Here is a 26,084-nt window from a genome sequence, read left to right on the forward strand (position 1 = left end):
ATATATACATATATAGATAGACTTGCCTTTTTGGCCATTGATTGGCTCATCAGCAATTATAAAAACTGCCAAATTGGCTGGCAATTTTCACAGCTTTTGCGGCATTTGATACTCACCTTCAAGGCAATAAACCTCTAATGAGTCTGATGTTTGATTGACCACAGTACAATTGGTTGGCGCTTCCGGTTTGCCTGCAGCTATTAAATGAAATACACAAGGCTCCTTCTGTTGGCCAACATTGTTGTCGGCCCAGCACATAATGGTGCCAAAGTCCATTTCCTGTAAATAAATTATGGGAATAAAAAGATTATTGACAATTGAATGGTACATATTTTCATCGATTTTAATTAGTTAATTAAAGTAATTAACTTATTATTTTAACTTTAATTGGAACACCTGACACGTTAACAGTTAACAGTTCAAATTGCACCTCAGAATGCATTAAAACACTTTAACAAATTAACTAGAATGTTACAGAAAAGTGAAGTTAATTCATTGAATACATAAAATACACAACAAAGCCGTTAAAGCTGCGGTCTGTGGCGGTCGGTGGCGTATGCGTAATATGCTTGTCAGAGCAACTGATTGATCGCAGCTGTCAATAAGTCTTTCATTAATATAATTTAATGTCAATAAACTCACACACATACACATACACATGCATACATATATAGTTAAATCCAGTAAGTGACGAAGAGCGAGAAAAGAACCTATAAGGTCAAAAGTTTTTCCCAAACTGGCAGTAAAAACAAATGAAGCATTTTGTGGCTGCTATTACGTCTTGTGTTTCTGAGAGTCTGCGATTGGAAAGGCCAAAAGGAAACTATGTTAACATGGCTATAATGTATGCCATGTGTCCTGCTTGTATAACCTGATAAGTGGCCACGCCTGCGGGTCCATTCTTGATTCTTTATTGCTATACTGTGTGTACGAGTATGTATTTGTATTTGTGCTTGTGCTGTGTCAAATGTTGTGCTAATGAAATCCTTCAGCTATATTACGGTCAAATGCACAACAAACAAAAACAACATCAACAGCACTCAAAACGATTGATTTGTTTGCACACACACACACATAGGCGTACACATACACGTGGGTGAGCAGCTAAGTTGCTTGAGTTGTGTTTTGTCTGTTTACCTTTGGCATTGTTGCCGGGAAAAATAAGCGCACTTAATCAGTGCTAGGCGTCTCAAACTCATTAAAATTTAAAATCACTTTCCCCAGATCGCTGGCTCAATGCGCCTTAAAATGTCAACGTAAATTGCAGCTTATTTATCAGTCAGGGTCCGCACTTATTTTACCACCCTAAGGCACCATCAACTCTCCTTCTATTCGTCACCCGTCTCAAGTCAACTAAAAATCGGGCGTTCTTGTCATTTTAATTAGGGAAGCATAAAAGAAAAACACAAAAAAAAGTTTTTTTTTCAAAGATAAGATGTCACAGGAAAAACTTAGGGAAACTAAGAACAGGTTCGTAGATGGCGGTCAACTTTCAAAAGGAAAGAAAAAAACCAAAATTCTTTGCTGAATATCCATTTAATTTAATTGTACTATTTTGTTAAAACTTTCTCTGTAGATATGTTTAACAACCAATTATACGACTGTTTATTATTTGCACACAAATCTTATGTACAGTTAAGGCTAAGGACATGTATTTTTTTTAAACAAGCTTAATAGACTTTATAGCTTAATAGACTTTACTTTTTTTTAAGGTACTATAATATAATAATGTAATCATAAAATCAACTTTATCCATTTCCAACAGTTCGTTGGTAAGAAATTAAATAGTAAATTTGTAAAAATTCCGACGACTTTCGAGTTATTCAATAGTTATGCACGTTAACGTCATGTGCAGGTGAAATATTTATGCACATTTATGAAAATTAAAATACGCATACATTCACACACACAGTTGCATTTTTGGCATAAATATACATAATATTATATTTAGCCAAGAGTTGTCACAAAGGCGGCAACTTGGCAGCTGCCAACACTGCGCATCAACACCTACGCAAATATATATCTCTCTCACCCTTCATCTGAGTGATTATGACCGCATTCACACACACACACATACTCACATACGTAAATGCATGCATTTAAGTAATACGAGCATAATAAATTTGCAATATTCAGAATATTTCTGGATCTGCCAAGTAAGGCCAAAGGCTCGAGTGTTGCAACTGTCAGGAAAGATGCTTAATAACTTTGCTGTCGGAAAGCTGCAACATTTTTGTTTTGCTTCTCTATACCCGTATCTGTGTGTGTGTGTGTCTGTGTGTGTGTCTGTGTGCTGAGTATTTATGCCGAAATATTTATTATCATTATTTCCATTTGTTTATATTATTTTAATGTTCCCGCAACTAAGCGTAAATATTATTGCAGTTGTCGAGCTGCCACAGCACCATACAGCCAACAAAAACATTTGCTTAAATTGTTAAGGGCATATTTGCAACAACAATGAGACACACACAAACATAAAGAGAAAAGGTTGTCTGTGATTTCTATATATGCATATTTTTTTGGTATTTTTGTGAAAGATCGAGCCTATCCTGAACGTTTTCGGTCGACTTTGTCTTGCAATTGCTGTGCATTCTAGTGTCTAGTGCTGACAGCCTAAACATAAATGATATTATTTATGTATTTTAATTAAAATTTGAACATTTCACTGACAATTTAATGAGTTTTTTGGACCGCATGCGTTGCGTTGCGAAATTTTCGACAATTTGTGTTAGCTATATTTGTACAACTGCGGAAAAAGTCTAGGAAAAGTCAAAGCGCATTTGCTCTCACATCGAAAGAGGGAGAGGAAAGGAGAGAGAGAGAGAGATGTAGAGAGTTTCTTACTGAAATGCCAAAGCATGTAGGAAATATTAATGAGCTGTTGGATGTCTTTGAGTGAATCACAAAATGGAAAAAAGAAGGAAAGAAAATCAGCCCAAAGGATGACAATGTTAAAGTTGATGCTTGAGCTGTGGCTGCGGAAACCGGAAACAGCATATATGACAACAGAACGGAAGGGATTTTTCATATTCAATTGAGCTAAATGATTTATATGTGTGTGTCTGTGCACGAAGGAAAATAACTGAGATTTTTAGGTTGAGTGTGCTATATGTGTCTGTGCAATCAGTGCCGGGAGAGTGTTTGTGAACGGAACTCATTTGAATGCCGTTTGACTAGCGAAATTTTTCTTTTGACAACCGAAATGACAGACAGAGAGACAGACAGACAAATATGCCACAAAGCAGTAAATCCACAGCTAACTGTGTTCAAACCACAGGAATAATGTACAAGCGGGTGGGTGGAGAAGGCTTGACAGCACTTAAAACTGGGTCACCAATCCAACTGACCAACCCAAACCGACAACTGCATTTCAACGTAACAACTGTGTTGGGATAAAGTAGCTCATTTCATTTGCTGACAGTTGTTACTTCTTTATTTTTCTTGCAGCGCATAATGGCTGCCAAAGTGACTGACAAGCGTTCACAAGCTCAGACAGCGAAAAAGAACTTTAGCTAAGTAGAAATTATCTTAAATGGACAACTGTAGAGATGATGGAAATAAATATGATGGAAAAATCTATAATGAAGCTGATTCAAATTCAGATTTAGTATTGAATTCAATTTTAATAGTTAACAATTAGAGACTCAGATATTGACACCTTACAGCAAAGCAATCGTCTAGACATGATTGCAGCTAAAATTCAGAATTGTTTTTGGCAGACCATAAAAGTTTACAGACCAGCAGCTTCTGTTGCATTGCCAGCAACTGTGCAACTATCCTTTGAATTTGGATTTGGGGAGCACTTTGGTACATCGTTTGAAATTTTGGCATAGATAGGACAGTGGTAACAGGCAGCTCAATGATGGCCAATTTAGCTGGTCAATTGGCAGGGAGGAAACCGAGTCGATAACGTCTAAATGCAATCGCAATCTCAAATGAAACGGGCAATATCGATGACGATAACATTGGCAATTTAAACGGAAATGTTCGCCAATTGTCAGACATAGAACGGGACAATTCCACTTCAGAAGTCCAGCATTTGAGCTGAATAATGATGATTGCTATTAAAGTCAATTGAAGTTTCTTTAATATTATTAACTGACAGGCAGCTGGTCCTGTTGTTGTTGTTTTCGTTTTTAATTAGAAAGCAGCGCTAATAGAATTTTTAATCAAAAATTGCTCGTTTGCACTGGCCAAGCCGAGTTTTGATGCCTCCCTTTGACTTTCTGTCTGCCACTGTTGATGTTTCATTTTATTTGACAACGTGACACGCACCAAATAATGAAAGCTCTGGCCTATTAATTAATATTTTGCTGTTTAATTGAGGTCTACCAGGTATATAGTGTATTGTCTGCTATTTGATAAAATGTCAAATGTGTCACTAGCAATTTCAATTTCAAAACATGAAATGAAAATATAATTCCTAGCCCGAAAAACCGAACGACGACTATAGCAAACACTGACAAGCACACTTTCGAATTCAAATTCGTAAAGTTTGTCATTTTTCATAATCCAGAAGAACAGAACAAAGATAGGAGTCACTGGTACGTGGGTGGTATGACTCTGGGTTACATCAATTAGGTCCTGTAAATATCAATATACAACATTTAGTAGTCTCACTTACCTTAACGGGGGTATAGGTCAGTGTGGAACCCTGTGCGGAGTGCGGCCGGAAGCCGCTCTGTGGCATATCGAAGGTTTCGGCGGTGTTGTTGAAGGACCACTTGAAATTTTCGGGCGGAGGAAAGGCATCCACTTCGCAAACGATTTCAGCCGCCTCGCTGCGTGCCACACCATAGATTTTCTTTTGATCGGGCCGGCAAATTGGTTTATCTGCAAGAAAGGAAATAGAGTTAGAACGAGTAACAAACTTTGATATTTCGAGTGCATTTTGCTGTTCGATTGCAGGGGCTGGCAAATCAATAATCGCATTGCTTGCCCAAACTTAATGCAATAAAGCCCCAGTTTCAGTCCCACCACAGATCGAGTGCACATTCTCTAAATGAGAAGCTGAAGCGGCGGGAAGGTTCTCGTTTTTGCATGCCACGCCCATCGTAAGCATCGGGCTATCGTCCCTTTCGAACCGCGCTGAAATTCAAAGTAGAAAAGTTTACCAAGCAAAAGGCAGCGAAGATAGAAAATCCTTTGCTTCCCTGCGCAGCCACATGCAACTTTCTCAGCTGCCCATTCAAGCAACTAACTAAACAGACTCCGAAACAGAAACAGCAACAAAGCAAACTTCGGAAAAGAAACAAAAGAAAAACATTGACGAAACGTTAAGTGAAAGAAAAACTTGGCCGAAACGAAATTTTTGAGCAGCAACAAAGCAGATAGAAAAATTCAATTTCTTTCAAGCCTTGGCCGGCCAAATCTACTAACTGCAAATTCAAGTCGTTCACAATTAATTGTACTCGAATTTAACAAGTTGTGCAAAGCCGAAAGCAAGCAGTAAACAAATTTCCAATGGGCAATTTTTTTCATTGAAATTGGAAGAGCGTTTCGATAGGCAGGCTGAAAATGGGATGCATAGGAGATTGAGGTTTCCGTCTGCAGCTATTGTGGCCACATTGCGAGTGACGAAAAACGTTGCAGCACAATTGAAACAGTTGCTGAAAAGTGGTTAGGACAAGCGCACAGGAAGTTTAGCTTTAAACAAAAGAAATGGCAGAAAAACGGGCAAAGCTGTGAGAAAGCTGGTTACCGAAATACACAGCTAAAACCGGAAAAAGGAAATGACATAGGAAATAAAAGCATAAGGCAACGCCCAAAACCAGCAGCAACAACAAGAAAATTGAACTGGGTTCTGTGTGCTAAATTGCTTGAAAAGGCAAAAATAATTAACCGAAGCTGTTTTATAATTGCAAGTTCAACACTTTCGCCAGTTGCAAGGAAATTGAGCAGAAGATTTAAATTGAAACCAACTGTAAAATTTGAAAATGTTATACATTTTTGGTCACATTTGAGCTTTTATGAATACCATTTATAATTGCTGTAATCTGACAATCTCTGAAACTAATTTCCAATGCGATTATTAACTCCTTTCTATAAGCCTGTGAGAACAAAGGTATTTATAATAAATTGAAATATTTTATAGCTTGTATAAAGCTTTTCCTGGTTGTTGGCTGATTGTTAAAAGTATACGGAAATGCCTACACTCAATAAGAAAATAAGTAAATGCTAACAAAAGCCAGGAAGCTCAGCAAAGTACCTTTTGTTGGCTTCACCACATGCCTGACCGATTGCCAAGCTGATGGAGTGATGGACTGACTCGCTGTTGGATGCACGACATCAAAGCTCTGGCAACCTCAACGGTACGTTGACTACTCAGGTGGCAAGCAACGAGAGTTTTCAGTTATAGCTTTCAGTTTCGAGCACAATACAGAACGCCTACACAAAAGGCATTCGAGCAGGACACAATAACGGAGGCGTATACGCAATAAAACTGCAAGAGGCACGACCGCGCTTACAATGCGCCACACTGCAAGCACAATGTGCCACTAAGTTCCATTGCCGCCCGCTTCGCGCTGCATCGCGCTCGTAGCTCTATGGAGCTCTCAATAATGCCGCATTTTGTGTGTCAAAGGCTCTCACAAAATCCCAAACAGCGCAGTTGCCCAGCTAGGGTGCAAGTGCGTCAGCAGAGTAAGTGCCTGAGTGACTGCCAGTCCGCCAGTCTGCCAATATCGTGAAAGTAGCCGAAAAACCAAATTCGATTTAAAAGGCAGTTGCCGTTTGAGAGCTACGAATGTTTGTTAAGGACTCAAACCCAATGTTGCCCATGTGATAACAGAATGATGCCATATACCCGACCATTTAGAGTTTTCACTGACATGTTTATTTGCTTTTTTATGATCCAATGCACAATAAGAATGGCCAGAGTCATGCAAATCGAGACATGTGAAAAGTGGGACATGCTTCAAATGTTGCGCATTCGCAGGGTTGCACAAAGCTATAACTTTTCTAAATTGCTCTCCCTTTTTTATGTTCTTAAACTCAACACGTGCCCCATAAAAACTTAATATCTGAACACTTGCAATCGTTTGAAAACAGCATTTTTATATACTTGCAATCAATTGAATGCAATCAAATGAAAGCCTAAAAAAAATGTAGAATCCCCTTATTTAATAGTTGTACATAATTTAAAGTCTTCGAAGTATCTGACAAATCCGGCATTTAAATCATAGAATACGAGTACTTACACATCACTTTAAGCTCCACAATGTTCGAGTCGCCATCGCCCTCCACATTCGATGCGGTGCACGTGTAATTTCCTGCCTGATGACGAGTGACACCCTGCAGAGCCAAATCTCCACTGCTCACAATTACGCCCGCTCGTTGATTATGCTGTATGATTTGATGCTGCAAGTGTCAAGAAAATAAATATGAAAATTAAGAAGAAAATCTCATGTAATAAGTCATAAGATATACACAAGTTGTTGTTTTGGGCGGTTCTTTTTTCTTCCGTCTCTAATGAGCGCTGCTTTTGATATTGACTGTCATTCACAGGACGACAGACAACTGCATATATAGAATGTAACAAGCTACATAAATAATTGCAAAAGTTGCGCCAATTAGTGAGATTGAGTACACTCTGACCATAAAGTGGATTTCCTGTACGTTAAAAAGCTTACAAATAGTTTAGCTTAATTTTGGAAATTAATTTAACTAAAAATAACTTCATTTAAATTATTACAAATATTTATTTTCATTTATTTATATTAGGATTTCCCGTTTATACTTCGCTTGAGGCTATAAATTTTTAAATATATTTCTCTGATTGAACATCAGTTGTTTACGTTAAAAAATTGTTATGCAACCCTACATGTTGGGCTTTGCCCTTAGGCGCAAGGTCAGCAGGAGCTTCATTTATTATTTTTTTCCTTAGTCGTAGTCTACCCTCTAAAATTTCGTCCGATCATAAACGCGCTCTCGTACGAACGCCGCTTCATTAGAGCGTTGGGCGCCAGTTTGAAACGTGTGTGGCATTTGAAATGTAACTGAAAATCAAGCAGCAAAATTTACTTCATTTTTACACACACACACACACACACACACACACACACACACACACAGAGACATATATGCGACCTCTATGAGAAGCACGTTTACATAAAGCGGAGGCAGACCTCGCCTTTTGGGTTGTGCTGGTCTGGCGCTTCCAATGCGCCGCCACTCGACAAGATTTTGACGCATTTCCCAAGAGCCTTGTGCCATTTAGCAGAAAAACAAATTCGCACTTTGGCTTTTAGACCGACAACAACAATAAGAACAGTAACAGTAACAGTAAAAGCAACAACATTGAAATAAATATAAATGTATATAAATTGTCGACAAAAGTCAAAATGGGCAAGCAACAACAACGAGAAAAACAACGACTACGACAAGCGGGTGGCAAACAATGCCTTTGCGACCTTAGCACATATAATATAAGTATAAGTACAAACAGGCAACAACAAGAACAAAAAATACATTTCAGAATATGTGCAAATATACAATAAGAGGAAACAATGCAGCGCGTAGCAACACTTTGATAATAGTGTTGCCTACTTTTGTGCGAACTGGGCCACAGCTGTGCTACTCTAGGACCAACACAGGACTCGCCGCCTTGCCTCGTTTCGCCCCTTGTCTTTTGTCTGGGACCAAGCGTGTTTAGCTCTTCGGCTCTCGCAAACAAACACTGTCAATGACACACAGTGATGGCAGAGGAACACCATGCAAGGGGGGAACTGACAAAAGGACGGCTGATAGCTCAGTTCAACAGTCATCAAAATATTTACCGTTCGAACTGAATATTAATGCATATTCTATTCCTTTGTGTGCGTTCGTTTGACTTTTAGCTCTTTAGATAATTGATACTTTTTATTCAGGCCAAGTGGGCGTATACTTAATATAATGAGGGCATTTTAAAGTCTAACTAATGTCGCACGCTATGCTTAGCTTTCGCAGATACCCACAACACACAGACAGGGAACTAGTGCTGGCCTTATAGCCTTGCTACCCTCATGCACCCCTCACTCCATTCAACAGCCTCAATTCCCGTAGGGCTTACTTAAATAGCCCCAAAATGTTGCCAACCATTTGCTGAGCTCAGCGGCCCACGCGTTGTTGTTGCTGTCGTTGTTGTTGTCATAAAACAAATAAAAATGTCACCAGGCATACAAAAAGTAAATAAAGTTCAAGGTTGTCACAAAAAATAAATAAAGTAAAAGTAAAAGTAAATAAATAAAAGACAAAACCAATGAGAGGAAAAAGTATGAGTTCGCCTCAGCTGGGCTGCCTCTCTTAGTTGTGGATTATTTCAATAGTTAAAGGCACATCCGTTGCAGCTTTTCCGCAGTGGGTTTTCCGCAGCAGCAGCACCTTTTTATGGCAGGTTGTGAACCCTTTGGCGACCGCCCTCTCAATGCTAATGGCGCATTTTATGTGCTGTCATTTTGTTTGTCTGTCTGATGTGCCTTGACATGTTTATTTGCCCTTCACTTCAATGCTGTGCCCTGAACAACTATAAATACCCAATTAGTGTTGACCATTTATTTAATAGCTTGCCTGATTGCGCTGCTTTTTTTTTTTTTTGGCTATAAGCCATGCATTTATTTCTAGCTTAACTCGATTTATGCACAAATTTCCCGAGTCGCAAATAGTTATTGAAGTCTTCAAATTGAATATTGTCAGTGTGAATTGAAGTGTTGCCGCTGCTTTTCTAATCAAATTTTCCGTTTTCGTTTATATATTGCTATTTCAGCGCTTCCATTAGCACACACATATATGTGCGAATGTGTGTGCATACGTTTGTTAAATAACTTTTGCTGCGAACAGCATTCAGAGTCGGTTTACTTTTTACCCTCTTTCTGCGGTTGCTGGTCGTTGCTCTGGCAACGTTTTTCATCAAAGTTGCTGCCAGTTTCTTAATGAGCATGCAAAAGTTTACCACACACGCATACATACATTCACTCACAGAAAGAGACTTGGAAACTTTTGCAGCTATATTTGTGTGTATATGTCTGCAAGTTTAATAAAACTAATTGTTAATTTAATTTTCCTGCTCGTTGTTAATTGTTAGCATGCATAATTGAATAATAACTGACAAAGGCAAATGACATCAGCAATGTTTGTCAGTTGTCTTTGCCATTGTTAGCACTCACACACCCAAAGATACTTATATGGCATAGTTTAAAGCATTATCTACAACAATTTCACAGATTCAGTTGTGGTTAAGAGCTTTGATATATGAATTAAGCGAATTGCATCTTGTTTATATTTACTCAGCGTGTTCAGTGCGCTAACAAAAGACTTTAATAAACAAAAGTTTATTTAATTCAATGTGACATTTAATTGCATTTTATCTTGTTGCTGTTACTGTTGCGGCTGTTGCTGCTTTTGTTGTTGTTGCCAATTAACAATTGACTTGTAATTTACGCCCACAGACAACAGTAGGCTTGGCTCTTGGCATTGGCTTTGTCTATCGTCTTTCGTCTTTGTGGGTGCCTTGAGAAATGTTTTTTGCTTTCGTAAAGCAAACGCATTTTGCCATTTAGCCTTGAACTCATTACGCATACGCCATGTAAGCCATACACAACATATCGCTTACTCGCTCTCACTCTTTTACTTCTATGTGTTTGTTTGTCTCGTTTCCATTTCATTTCCTTTTTTCTTGTTGTTGCTTCTCACTCAACTTTTATTGTTATGCCTTTGAGAAAGGCAAATGAACGCCGACAATTGCTGCAAACTAACTAACTGTGTAGCTTTCTTGTTAGCCGCCCGTCAACATGGACATGAACTAAATTTTCAAAACTGTCTGTGTGTGAGTGAGCACTTATTGAGTTTCGTTTCATTTTGAATGTTGTCTATTTGCAATTCATTTGCATTTAACATTGAATTTTCAGCTCGACATCTCGAATTTCAATAGTCATTGATTAACTTTTTGCACACACTTATTTTTATGTCTTTCTGTGGTCTCTAAAACCGATTTTATCGATTTGTACTTAGTTGTTTATCTTAACAAAATATTTTGACTTATTCAAGTCTCTCGGTCTTCTTCTACCATATTCACAATTCTTGTCTCTTTTTCGCATAAACTTCAAGCTCTTTTTGTGTTGCCTACTTTTGTGCGCAGCTTGTAGACTAAAAACTTTTTGGATGTCTTGAAGTTCAGTATTGTTGTTTATTTATTATAATCATTTGCCAAAGTTATGTTTTGTCGTCGTTGTTGTTGCTAAGCTTATTGTTTGCGCATGTACTTAGTTCTATTGACGTTGTTTCTGTTTCTTCGACTTCTAATGAATTCAATTAGCATTCATATTATTCATACACTTGCCCCTTATGTATTGAATAACATTTATTTACTTCCTCTTGTCCTGGTTGTTGTTTTTGGTTGTGTTGTTGTGTTGTTGTGATCTTTTGGTTTTGTTTATGCAAGTCTGCTTAAGTTTTTCTGCTACTTGTAAAACTAATAAACAAATGATTTTCCACGCAAACTTTTACTCTTTGGCCCTGGGAGTGCTTCAATTCTCTTCACTTGGCCACTTGACTCAATTGCCTTAAAATAATTGGCCAATAATTCAGTAAAAATGACCACTTAATTTCAGTTTCATCATAATTTAGTAGCATTTCTGCCTTTTTCAGCCCATGCACTTGTCTGCCCAAAACACGCCAATGTTTGGGGAATTTGCGGAAGCACAAGAGCTGTGTTCATATAAAGAGCTGCCCTCGGAGTACATTTGAAGGTCAATGTTTTTGTACTATATTTCGCCTCAAAATTTAATCACAAGCTTGAAAGTAAATATAGTATAAAATCGAATTGTAATCGAAAAAAAGAAAGGTTAGTGCTAGAAAAAAATTAGGTTTTCCAGTTTTGATGCGGAAATAAAATAGAGGTCAAATATTGATAAAATTTACATTTCGCTTGCAAATTGGTTAAGATTTGACAAGGTTATGACAGTTTAAAGTTTTTTAAAATTGTTCATTGTTTGGAAATAAAATTAAATTTGCCAGCTTCGACGCCTAATAGAATAAGAATTTTCATGAAAATCGATTTTATAACCTCTATTGATCGTACAAAAAAATTAAAAAATAAAAATTGTTTCGATGTATTTTTACATCACTATACAAAATCAATTAATTGTTTATATTCCATTTTCATGTAGATAGAAATGTAAATAAAGATTCTCATTCTGTCACTTTTATAGGAACCTTGCTTTCAGTCACATAATAATTCTGATAAACCTTGTATATGAACAGTGTTTGTTATTACTCACATTGTGCTTCCAGACAACTTTATAAGCAGCAGGATTTGCATGCACTTTACATTCGAAATAAACATCATCGCCCTCCTCGATATCCTCGGGATTTAGATTTGAGCCCAAGTCCAGTTGTAAGGTGGGTATAACTGCAACAAAGATAACAATATAAGTCAGTAAATAACTGTAACTATTACTATATTTGCATTTTAAGTGTGTGTTGGTGTAAGTGTGTCGCTTCTTATGTACTGTGTCTGGTCTTGGACTTAGTCCAGCCTATCAAGTACAATTTGTTGTTTGTTTTTGTTTGGAGCAAAGTTTTGTTCATCCAACCAAAAAACGAAAGAAAGACAACTGGAACAGAGAATCAAAAAAAGAAATGGGGTTAATCTGCGCTTATCCGAGATTAGTGTCGCTTCGTACTCTTTTCCTTGTTCTTACTCTTGCCTACTGTCGACGGTCGAGTTTCTATTCTTCAGGAACACCTTTCTTGAGAATGATGTTGTTATTATTTTGCGCTGTGTTGTTGTTGGCAAGTTGCCATTCCTGTTGTTCTTGCTATAGTTTGGTCGTGGGACGAGCTTCTCTTCTCTTTTGCCACGTTTTATAAACAAGTTTTCTTTAAGCCGATTTTGCCTCTTCGCAAAGACTTGTTAATGAAAATGAAAATCGCTTGCCTAAGCCCAGCGAACGACATAAAGTTGTTGAATTGAGCCAGAAACGCAACGCAACACAAACCCCAGAAGAGCCCAAGTTATTTGCATTATTTAAAGATGCTTTTCCCTTTTTTTTCATCCCTCTAGCTGCTCAACAAGTTCATTAACGTTGACTTTAAGCTCAGTTTCTAGCAGTTCGTAATAAGGGCCACAACAACAATGACAATGAATGACAACGTACAAAACATTCTCTTGGCCAAACTGGAAGTGGAAAATGGCTGGCAGGCCACACTGTTGCGGTTAGATGGGCTTAAGTGGTAATAACTGTCACTGGCCAAGCTGGTCTGCGTGTCCCAAACTGGCCAACTTTGCTTGGCTAATGCATTTTATGGTGCAGAGTCCAACTGCAGACTCTCAGAAAGTAACCAGAGCCAAAACCCGAAACTCGTAGCCTAGCTTAACGTAACGACTTTTGAATGCTACTGCCACATTTTGTTGCAGCTTCAGAATTGTTGCACTGTACTTTTCTTTCTCTGCGCTTCAGTTCATTCTACTATTCCTCCAGCATGCTGGGTTCCGTATGTGAGGCCTGTCATTGTCTGTTGGAAAAAGTTTAACAACTGCTCGTTAGCAGTCCTTAAATTGATTCCACAAGCTTCTGGTGCTGCCATTGCTACTGTTGCCTTAGAGTTGGCTATATAAATTGCATTAACTGAAAAGTATTTCTGTCCAGGCCAAGCCAACAGAAACTGAGAAAAATTGGCTTAGAGTTAAATTAATTGCAAATGGCAGACGTGCACTGAGCATTTCAAATAGTTTTGAAAATAATGCAGTTAAACTGGATCTAAACTCTGTAGTAAGCATAATGTATAATAATGTCATGTTAAAGTCTAATAGAAGTCTTATTTTATAGCATAATTTCCCATATACTTTGATGACGTTTCGCAATTTCCGAACTGTCATTACAGGCAAAGAAAAAGCTTAATCAAAAGATGAACATAATTTCTATTACCTTTGTCCAAATTTCTTCTGTATTTCAAGAGCTGTTCCGTCATTATTTTTATTGCGGATATGACTTTAATTCTTAGCAGTTTCCTTTTCATTTAATTAATAATGTTAATACTAGTTGATTGTGCGGAAAATAAAATCTTTTTCTTTATTAACTTTATGAGTTTGTTTGTCAAGGTAGTTAGAGAATAGGAATGTCGTGAAATTTGAGATCATTTCATTTTATGACAATCTTTTTATAATGAAAAATAATGAGACAATTATTGGCTCCTCATTTGCAGCGAACTGCAGTTTACTTTTCAATTTACCCCTCGAATTCGAACAATGAAAGTCCTTAAAGAAGACACAAAATTTTGCATGCTCCAGATGAAATCACAGAGACGGAACCAGCGAAGGGGAAGCCAAAATATTTTAAGCACGCTATAAACATGTAAATGAGCATGGAAATTGAAATTGTTATCTAATTTTTTATATCAGCAAGCGACGCGCGTTAAATTGAGAGTCTGCTTCAAAATGTCCTCGCCCTTGTCAGACAGCAGACAGCATCCACTTTCCTACCATTTTGCTCCCACGTTGAAAGGAGTAAAAGTTTCTCAGACAACGGAAGCGGGGAAACGATGCGCCAAAAACTCTTAGATAATAGACGTGGCAACTGTTTGCCCAACGACAGTGACAACGACAATGATGGGAAATTTCTTGAGACTATTGAAACATAAGGAAACTACACATGTGTGTTAATGTGTGCATATCTAGGGTCAAATTTTCAGATTTGCTTTCTGGAGGCACAATTTGCTGTTTAATATTTTGTCAACCATATTTTATTAAGAAACTTGCAGTTCAAATACTTGACTTTGCTCATAGAACAAACGCTTGGCATACGCGATGAAGCTCGCGATTCGCCAAAAATATATATATATGAATTGGAATACTCTGCATGTCTACGAAATTTATATGCAAATTAGTATCGATTTCAGGGACACGGGTGATAAGCGCTTGGCACTGTTTGTGCCATTCCCATGGATTGTTTTCCTCCTGCTCCGCCTCTCCCCGAGCTAGTTTATGTGCCACTGACAGCCATAAAACAAAGCGCGTGTTCAACATGCGTGTAATTATTTGACAGGGGGAATGCATAAGCTTTATTGACTTTATGCTCAGCTGGGGCCAGGTTATCCCATTTATTTGAATTGAATAATATCTGAAATGAAAGCAGGTCAAAGGTTCACTCTCGCTCTCTTTCGCTGTCGAAAAAGTATATATTTGACTGCAATAAACAAATGGAATAGTGATGCATATATTCGATTATATCAATATTGAAAGAGTTTTAAATGAAATACGGGAATGAAATCAAATCGATTTCAGCAGAAATTCATTGCGGATCTCTGAATGCTGTTTTGTAATGTTTTCTGTGAGAATTATCAATAATTTATATACGAATTTACTTACAGAACACATTCAGCTTCATAGCTGTCTCTCGTATGCCATTGCGAACCAGCTCATTTGTGGCACGGCAGGAGAGAGCCTTTCCGTGATCTTCCCGTGTCGGAGTAATCGATAGCACCGATGTGCTGACATTGCCATCCTCAGACACCTGCAAGGGGTAAGGGTTCGTTCCATGTTTTCTGTCGTTTTTGATATCCTTTTTTTGTGTTACGAGTACTCACCTTTTGGCTATGGCCGTGCATCTCTAGGTTGCCCATCCACCAGGTAATCTTAGCTGGGGGCCTTGATCCAATTGCCTGGCATTCAATCTCGTATTTACGGTCTGCCGACATTGGCTGATTGTTGAAGCTGATTTCCACCAGAAGCGGTCGCACTGTAAATGCATATGTATTTGTGCATTAATATTTATAGTTAATTTATGTGCTTAAATGCAGTTTACATTTCTTTTGCTTTTGTATTTTAATTTGTTTTCATTCTACCGTTAGCGCAGCATTTTGTTTATTTATTCAAATTGTGTGTGAAAATCGAAAACGCAATAAAAATGGACAGGCAATGCAATTAAATTAAATTGCAACGAATTACGATTGCAAGGCTCGTTGACCACATGTACACATGTACAACACCAACCATAACAATTGCAATAAAATTAACATGTGTGTAATAACAATTGCAATATGTAAAACTCTCCACTGTGATGCAAGAAAGCTAATAAGTATATTGATAAAAAGATTTGGATTTAGTTTTAATATAAACTGATTATGAAAATTTTACACATCATTAGCTAAGCGAAAGTAAGTCCAGATATAAACAATGTTTATGTTTATTAAACATGTCTTATCCTGTTATTAATAATATTAATATCAACAACCGCAAATTAAACCTTCTTACTGATTTCCTGAAGTCCAATCAATTTATTTAAGTAAATAAAATATAACCTTCTTTTTTATAATCTCCACCCGATCTTCTAAAATCACAATCAGATTAGATTATTAAGTGCAAGAGCGTAGACTCCATCTATTAAGTAATCGAATGATCTGCGATTTATCATATGCTCTTTCAGAAAACTACTAAGTAATTTAAAGAAATTGAGGTCGGACTACCTTAGTTTGTTATAAGCATTAAACAAGTGGCTGAAGGGTAATCCCTATCGAAGGGTTGTGAAAAATCAATATAATAATTTTTCAATGACAACGGAATAAAAAAGCACCTTACCTCGGTGGCTTTAAATAATGGTGGGAACTTTGTAAGGTGTTAGCACAATTGTAAATGCCAAAGTGTATTGATGGCAACTGAATCAGAAAATCAATTAAAGCACAAAATAACTGCGGACTTAAAGCTTCACAAGACAGGTAATTACTAAAACTAAAAAAAAACTCTAAAACAAAAAATAATAAATAACTAATTGTTTATCAAACTCGTTTATTTTCGCAAACAAATCAATGAAATTGCAATTGAATATAGATTTGTAGAACTTACAATACGAGTATATGTAAAAGTTTTTGATTTTCTGCATGATTTAAAATCTTGTTAATATTTATTGCTGCTCTAAATTGTTTACATGCCAAATTAAAAAGCATCCACACATACTATATACACACACTTAAATATACATATGTGAATTTTTTGCCAAAATCATTTATAAAACAAATATAAACACGGTCACGTAATGCGGCCAGGTTCATTATCGCGTTTACACATTGTTGCCATAATATTACCTAAAAACAAATTCATTTATTTTTCCTTTTGTTGTTTTACCCATACTATTGTGGTTCTTGTTGATCCCGCTCAATATTATAGTAAATGCCATTTAAAATATAAATAGCAAATTTCAAATTGAAGTTCGTAATTTAAATAAATATCATTCTATTCTATGCTCTTCCATTGGCTTGTATAAAAATGAATTCCAATTCAATTCATATTTCGACCTGAATGCCGCTTATGCCTAATAGCCTATTATTAAATAGGCTTGAAAGGGTATTCAGTATTTGCCATAGTTTTATATACCATTGTCTACGTTGTTGTTTCATTTACTGCGGCTCGCCGCGCATTTTGTGCATTAATTTAAACGCATGACATTTCTGTTAAGACAAAATACAATACAAAAAAACGATGTAAAAAATTGAAAAAAAAAATAAGTGTATAATAAAAACCTACAACATTTTATTTATTTAAACCGCACTTGTGTATGTATGATGTATGAGACTTTTCTTTATTCTTTTTATTGTTTTTTATATGTGGGCTTTAATTCACAATTTTTCAGTTAAACTTGATTGTAATTAAATTAATTATGCCCATTTGCATTGAAAAACCATTTAAATGTTTAATTAAACTCACAAAAAAAAATTTTAAAAAATACACAATGCCTGTGCACAATTATTTATTCAAACGAACTATTTCAATTATTTAATATTTAAAAATAAGACGTGTTCAATAAAATGCTACAAAAATAAAACAAGAAATCTTTGCAAATAATCTAAATAAAATTAGATTATATAATCCGAAATTTTTAATTGCCTATTGCAAATGACAGTGAATCGAATTAATGATTTCAGTTAACAAATAACAAATTAAGCGAAACTACTTAAATTATGCGATAATGAGGCTACCCTTGATCATCGTGTGAGAATCGTGACATTAGAAATCTAATTGTTAGTGGCCATAAAATTACCTAATTAAGGTTATACTTATTATTCAAAACTTTTTGCTTGCCACACGACACGCACAACCCAGCCAAAATAAGCTATGTTGGGCACCACGCAACAACGGTCAGAAGTCTCCTTCCCTCTCACTACACTCACACTCTCTTGTGAACTGCTCGTGCCAAGGTCAAGTGGGGGCATGCCTCAGCATATAAATATGACATAGGAATCGCTGGAAATGGTATGCGCCTGTGTTATATGGGTATTTGTCTGCCATATTAATTAACACAGTTCGAGAAGTCAACGACATTCTGATGTTGCATGCCTCACACTTTGAGACGCGTTTACCCAATAATTTCAGCGCCTTCATTATTGATGTGTTAAATTTTATGTTGGCTAAGTGCGACATTCCTTTACTTGTGACACGTACAATAACACACATGTGTGGGGCAATAATATCAAATATGCGCATCACCATCTGTTGTCGCAAACAATTTTTACTTTTATTAGGTCGGGGCCAATGTAAGAATTGACAGCAATTGCTTTTCTTTTTGGGGGCATTGAGAGACGCGCCAAAGTGCCATAAAATTCTATGACCAATCTTTGGCTGTTAGCGCAATGCCTTGGGCATAATATTTGGCAATGGATGCCAACAAGCGGCAGACAGCCAGGCTCTGCAACAGGACCTCAGCCAGAGTTTGGGAATTGCTCTTAGGAAAAGTTTTCTTATTTATTTCGTAAAATGGCGGCACTTTGCATGAAATTATTATTAATAGAAGACCATTCGAAAATGCCATCTAGTGACTATAGAAACACCATTTGTTGGCGGTTACCCAACTTAATGATTTAAGAATGTTTCCCATGAAACTTGAAAGAATTTCAAGCAAAACAAAGGCGAGAACTTATCAGAATTACAAGCGATATAATTACAACAACTTTACAATATTTTTTTTTTACTATTCCTTATAACTGTTATGGTGCCTGATTATTTATCTTTAGTATCTCCTATTCGAGCAAACTTGGCTTATAATTTTATATGAACAATGCGAATTCAATAGCATCGATGAAAATGTTAAAAAACTAGATCCCGTAAGCGCAAAAGTTGTTAAATATATAGAAAAATAAAATTGTTTGTCTATGGCGCTAAAGCAAATGTCACACCAGCAGCTGAATTTAACAAAGTGCTCGACAGCACAAGATCAAAGTGAGTAAATACTAATAAGGCTTACAGGATCAGCTCTTGAACCGATTGCACTCTAACACATCAATACACACAGTCACACGCACACACAGACACAGACACAGTCCAACAGACACATATTGGCAGCAATTCAATTCAATTTTACAATTCGCAATGAACTGCAGTGCAGTGTCGCGGGAGAGGGCAATTAAAAAAACTGTTCACAAAATAATAAATCCGTTTGGAAATTCACTTGAATGCAAATGCATTCATCCTTAAATACGGCGACGAATACGAATGTTTTGCTGTCGTACTCCCAAAATATGTTCAAAAGGCTCATCGACTGAACGCCAGCTGTAGCCAGCCAACACATGGTTGTGGACACGGACGACAGCACGATATTGAACAATGCGAAATTTAAAAGTCCATCTGCTATTGTAATTATTAATACACTTTCACAGAGCTTTATTAATTCGCCAAGGCTTTTTTCAATTCAAATATCAGCTTGCATTCGTTCGACCTTAACTAAAACAAAACAACTGTAATGTTATTGCTTTTTCGGCTTACATAAGCAATTCTTTCTTGCATTGTTTTATTTAATTTTATTTGCTGCATTTTGTAATATTTGCATAAGCCATTTTATTATCTATTACGTAAATACATAAACATTTTTTTTTGCCGTTTTTAAATTTTTTTTGGCTCATTGTTGTTGTTGTGGTTGCCGCTGTAGATGAGTTTTATCAGTGCAGTTATTTGCTAAAAGTTTTATCGCAACGCTTAAAACCAAGTTGGAAGAGGGGTCAGTTGTAACGACGACAGAGAAATAAACAAAAGCAAAAACAAATAAATAAATAAATAAACTGTTTTCCAAACTGTTTTTAGCATTGTATATCGTAGAAAGATTGTTGTTGTTGATGCGACTGCAAATGCAAATTAAAGCTCAATTTAAAAGTTTTTAAATTTCTATATACATTGTTCAAAATAATAGCAAGACGATCAACAACACCAAAGGCAATCGATAGGTTGAATGAAAAACTTATTTAAAAATTTGCAGACAGTTTTCTTAGTTCAGGTTTTAGCTCATGAAACGGTTTGGCATTGTATACTCACGATAAAGCTCAATCGTTATATTGGTGGCCACATATTTCTTGTGGAAATTGCTGGCCTGGCAAGTGTAGACCGCATGCTGGTGGATGCGTGACAGGTTGCGCACCACCAATTTGCTGTTGATGGTGCCGTCGTATGTATAATCGACAACGCTGTTCTGAAGTTGTCCATTCATCAGCCAGGTGACAGTTGGTGGCGGTGAGCCTGTACAGGGGGGAATAACAAAGAAATTCACGTTTAAATGGATTTAATATTGCTGTAGTTTTCGATTGAATTTAATAAATGTGTGTAAATTGATGTGGTGTATTGATTGCACATTGTGTACGACAATTGTCTAAATATGTCGATTGACACCGACAATAAAAACAAATTGTAATACAGAGTAAAAGTGTTCTAATGTTACTATAATTTTATTAACTTATTTTTGAGTGATTAGAAGAATATATTGTTAACAACTGTGGAGCTGGATAGAGTCTCTATTAGAGTCTCACTTATGTTACGCTTGTTTATTAGTCTTTGTTGTTGCTATTGTCGTTGGCGTGGCACTTAAATCAGCACACATTACTCATACGCAGCGTGTGGCACTTGGCCGCTCTTAACGACTTCAACTTAATCAAGCACTGAAATTAGCTTTTGTGTACGTATATGAGCGCACATTAATTTAATAGCTACTGGTAGGCTATGCCAAGTCCACGACCAGATATACATACACTGCACGAAAAAGGAAAAAAAAGCAGAGTTAAGGAAACCACTACGAGCACTTGTGTTGTAATAGCTCTATAATTAGCAGTGCTATCACTTTTATGAATTAAGGAATAAGTCTAGACTGTGTTTGGACTAGAGATATGTAATTATTTTACTGTATTATTCTATATGGGTAGATTTCTCTGCGATATATTTACCTGGAAGCATTTCGATATGATTATTTGTTATTTATTTAAATAGATTTCTTTTGCTTTTAGCAGGGAAATAAATATTATGAGCTGAATTCTGTTCTGAGTGTTCTATGTTATTGCGAAGTGCCATTAAATCCACCTGGATATTCAGCAAAACTAACAGACGGCAACTGCACTTGATACCTATGAAAAATGCGACACTCACACATGCATACGCATACATAGAAACATGCATACATACGAATATAGTAAACGCACATTACTTTGATTAATAACTGCCATTTGGTTGAGTTTTATGTTGTTTATGAAAATATTTCACACACTCAAACGAACAGAAACTCTCGCTCTTCCTCTCTCTCTCTCTCTCTCTCTCTCTCTCTCCCTCCATATCTTACATGGGTGTATGTGTTTTGGGGTCGCAACATTTTTATGCATGCCGTTTTGTGTGTATGTGTGTGAGTAGATTAGCGCATGTGTAGCATGCGGCTTAATGGTCGCCTGTGATTTATTAGCCTGACAGCCAGAAAAACTGAGCAAGAAAAATAGAGAAAAGTAAGCAAGATAGCGAGGGAATGGTAGAACATACTAAAATTGAGAACAGCCCAAATTTGATTTGGCAATGCAATTTTTTAGTCCAAATGCCGCGCACAATTTAAAGCAATTGAAGTGATTGTTGCAAGTTGGCCACGTGCCACGCTGCTGGGGCAATGTGCGTGCAATTTGCACATAAATTTAGTTAATTTGCGTTTGTACAACCACACTCAACGCGGTTGGCCTCCACGACGCAGCCATTTCGAGAAATTTAATTAACGTCCAGACGTTAGTTGCAAGTTTCCAGAACTCAACTGGTACGCGAACATTCAACCACCTACCCACCGCATCACCGAAACCACTCACAATACACCACGCACCGCACCACCGCACCATCGCCTGCCTCAACCCGTTTGCCATTGTCTTTTATGGCGACCATTTGCCATGTTTATCGTTCAGCTCAACTTTTGCTTTCACTTTAAAGCTCTGCCAGCTGTCCTCAGCTTTTCTAATGTCAACACAAGGTGCCAACATACAAATACTGGCACACATTTGTACACCCACATTCACACTCTTGATGAGCGATATGTGCAGGTAACTTGCATTGTAGTGGGTGCACACATAGTGAAAGAGCTCGTAGGTCAACGATTATATACCCTAACCTTTATATACCAAGCAAAAATATCAGCAGAGTTTAATTTTCGAATTTAAGAAAAATATGAAATGCAAGTTTTAAATATATTGTAGTCGAGCATATTGTCATTTATTGTTGTAGTCGACTAAAACGGGTCTTTGTGCCAGCAGCAACATTTTAGCTTTGCTTTGACACGCCCTCTCATGACCGCCCTTTCTTGCAGCCCTAATGAGCGACATTCAAATGCGTGCTAGTTTCTTTCAGCTGAGTTACATTTGGACTGACTTTGGGCAAACGCAAACTTAAAGCCGCCGTTGCATACTTTTGAGCGCATGCCCCACTTTGCACTCACTTATGCACTTTTACACACTTCTGCTGGCTGAATTCTGCTTGTTTCTTATTGTGTCCCTTGCACACACATACCCAGAATGTATAAATATGTGTGTGGACTTGCCTTAGTTATGCAATGCTGAAATATTTGCTTGTTTAGTTTTGCATATCTTTTCATCTGCTGCAAGTGTAACTGCAACTGTGTGTTAGTGTGTGTCTTTGCCTGTGTGTGTGTGGGTGTGTGGGTGATACATACATCTACGGGGACAAACAGAAAGCACAAAGTGCAGGAAAACAAAAAACACTACTTATACATATATATGTATGTATAAGATAAAGCAAGAACAACGGCAACTGCTGCCTCGACTGCTGCTACTGCTGCTGATAGTTACAAAAATGCACTGCCACATAAATATTTTTTATGCTCTTGTCTTTCTACACTTACAGTTGTCTCCCTTTCTCTTTTATCTGTCTCTTTTCCTCTTCAGTATATGTGTCTGATGTTTGGCATTTGGCTTTTTGTAACCAGCCAAACGACCATTGAGGAAGTTGTAAAATAAATTTAAAGACTACTTCTGCTTGCTTCTCCTTTGCTTTAAGAAATTACGAGACAATGAAAAACAAAAACAGGAACCAACTTGCTTTCAATCTCTTGTTGAATTACCAAATTGTCATTTGGCTAGACAAGGGAGAATAGGACTTGTTCATTTTATTCTCTCTGCTCTCTGCGCTATGCCGCATTTTGTTATAACAATTAAAGACATCTGCAAGGCATCCAAAAGTTTCAAGAGTGGAGATAACTTTGTGGGCATGAAATATGATAGCAACTGTAAATTCAATTACAATCTTTAATTTAAAAGGATTGCTGACTATTGAGAAACAAGATATCTCTTAAATATCTCATTACCTTATCGCATCATAGATAAGCTTTTTCTGAGCGATCTTTGACATTCAAGATAAATCTGGCCAACTCAGATTTTTATACATATTTATATGCCGCTATAGCTTCTCTATAGTTTCGTGTGGACTCCAATGCAAATGCCTCAAATTTGTCTATATATATAGACACTGCACTTAAAGGCCATCGTTATAAGTGAAAAATGAGTGGAAAGTTATGCAAGTCAACAACAAGAACAACAAGAACAACAACAAAAGTAAACACAATAAAAACAGCTGCGAAATTTGTGGCATGCATTTTTCTTTAGCCAAGTTTTCTTTTTAGTTTTGCTTTGCTTTGTGGTAAACAATTTCTTGCCTGGTCCCCATATTGTTACATTTCCGTGCTCAAAATGTGGAAAAGAAATTTTTTTTACAAATATGCACACAATTTTGTAGCCAACAACCTGGTCATGACAAGAAGGGGTGGAGTGGGTGTGTCGTAATAAAAAAAAAAAATATATATATATATTTTTACTATGTCAGCCGCGCACTTAGGCAAAAGCGGAAAACGCCTGCACTTCCGTTCGCCACACACTCATACACTAACAGCCCACATTTCTTGCAATTTTGTTTTTATTGTATTGTGGGTTTTAGAATATGTACTATGTGGCAATGTTTTAGGCAAAAGCCGCCACGTGTAAAATTCATGACGTGCCAAAAAGTAGGCAACGCGAAATATTATGCATTAGTAGCCAGCCAAGTCAGTCCTGTTGGCCAGGTATAACTGTGTTACCACTTTACCATCTAGCAACAATGCTGAGCTCTGAGCACTGAGCGATATTATTCTTTTTGATGCCTTATGGTTTGCTTGAGGGGGAGGTAAATTTTACAACCCTCACAGACAGTGTGCGGCTTTATTACTTTATTTCTACATTCAAACATTCGATGTTGGCGTGTCGCGCTCATTTGCAACTGTTGCCATGCTCTTCCGCTTTTGCAGCACCCATCACTGCCTTGACTGGCCAACTGCAATAAAATTTAGTGCTCCTTTGTCGATTTTGCACGCCCTTAAGCTCCGGGTAACCAGAATAAGTACTTGGAGTTGGAGTAGGCGCAGTCATTGCCATATCCATCATCTACTCAAATTTTGACTTACTTCTGTTGATTGCACTTCTTAAAGTATCAACTTTGCCTCTGAACTTCTCAATTTTTATAATGGACATTGCATGTTGACTTTCGGTCTTAAGTTTAATCGTTTCGTTCCACTTTGCCTCTTCCGGTTTCTGTCTTTCCTGACCTGGTCTGCTCAGCATATTGCCAACATTTGATTGTAATTTAATTCCGGTTTATACATGCCACTTAATAGCATACATTTACCAATTGACACCTTATTTCATGAACTAAACCAATGAGATCACACATTTCAATAAAGTAATTGCAAAAACAGCGAGACCTCATAAATAAAACAACTGTAAACAAAATGTCAAGTATCAAGCTTAAAATTCATTTTGCTCTGAGTCAATATATTATTTTTCAGAAGAATATAAAAATGGCTAATTATCTAGAATTTTTAAGAAAATTAATAAATGTAAAAACAATAAGAGTATACTACATGACAGCCAAAGATATTTCTATTATCTGATAATTATATTTTACTTAACGATAAAATGTTCATCATGATTCTAATCGCTTAAGCTAACAGCTGTCAACAGTCTTGACCCAACTACTTGCTGGAAATGTAAAGTCAACTTTAAGTAGTGAATATTCCTATCCCTATATGTGGTCACATTTGCCTTTCATGTTGTCAACAACTGTTTGTTGGCTGTGTGTGGAGTTTTATATGGTTGAACATTTAGAAACATTTTCTTGGCCCCGTTTAATTGGCACACACAACAATTTGAGTGCCCAATTTTTTCAGTTTGTGGTTGTTTTTGCTACGAAGGCGAAAGCAAAATGGGCAAGTCAACCCGTTAGCCCGGCCAACCAACAACAAGAGGCAACTGCCCAGTTGACAGTTTCGAGTGCAGTTTTCTTGCTGGTGATTTATTTTATGTCAACGTTGACATGTCAAACCATTCAAAGTGGTTTCGCTTCCGTTTTTCCCTAGAGTTTCCCCAGTTCACAGTAGTTCACAGTCCGCAGCGATAAAGCACGCGATTGCTCTACTTGTTATTCTTACAGTTGCTGTTTTTGTTGTTGTTGTTGTTGTTCTTAGTGAGTGTGACATACTTACAGTGAGTGTAAGCTATTGTTGTTTGCGCACAGTTTGAATTAGAAGGCTCTGAATGCTACACACAATGCTCATAGCTGAGTTTTCTTTCACACTGTCGGTTTTGGCTCTCTTTCTTTTTTTTTTTTTTTGGCTTTCATTATCAACAATTGACTTAAGTGTTATATTGCACATTCCATTCACATATACATATATATGTATATATGGTGCTGTAACTATTATCAGCTTGTCGACCATGTTTCTGTTGACTGTAGCTTGCCCCTCTTATTTTCTTATTTGCTTAACAATTGTTTGACTATGCTCAAAGGCCGCATT

General features: G+C 37.0%; 1 protein-coding gene across 1 annotated transcript in view; it reads right to left on the minus strand.

Moving 5' to 3' along the window:
- The window catches only part of LOC117792675, a 54,565-nt gene that overhangs the window by 7,142 nt on the left and 21,339 nt on the right, over positions 1-26,084 (minus strand). Inside the window, exons 6-12 of the mRNA XM_034632893.1 lie at positions 20,273-20,473; positions 15,565-15,716; positions 15,347-15,491; positions 12,258-12,388; positions 7,203-7,362; positions 4,628-4,836; positions 117-279 (exon numbers count right to left, since the gene is read on the minus strand). Of these exons, the coding sequence (XP_034488784.1) occupies positions 117-279; positions 4,628-4,836; positions 7,203-7,362; positions 12,258-12,388; positions 15,347-15,491; positions 15,565-15,716; positions 20,273-20,473 (1,161 nt within the window). The remainder of the gene's footprint in view (positions 1-116; positions 280-4,627; positions 4,837-7,202; positions 7,363-12,257; positions 12,389-15,346; positions 15,492-15,564; positions 15,717-20,272; positions 20,474-26,084) is intronic.

Source organism: Drosophila innubila (assembly GCF_004354385.1).
Source record: "Drosophila innubila isolate TH190305 chromosome 3R unlocalized genomic scaffold, UK_Dinn_1.0 2_E_3R, whole genome shotgun sequence".
Taxonomy (NCBI): Eukaryota; Metazoa; Arthropoda; class Insecta; order Diptera; family Drosophilidae; genus Drosophila; species Drosophila innubila.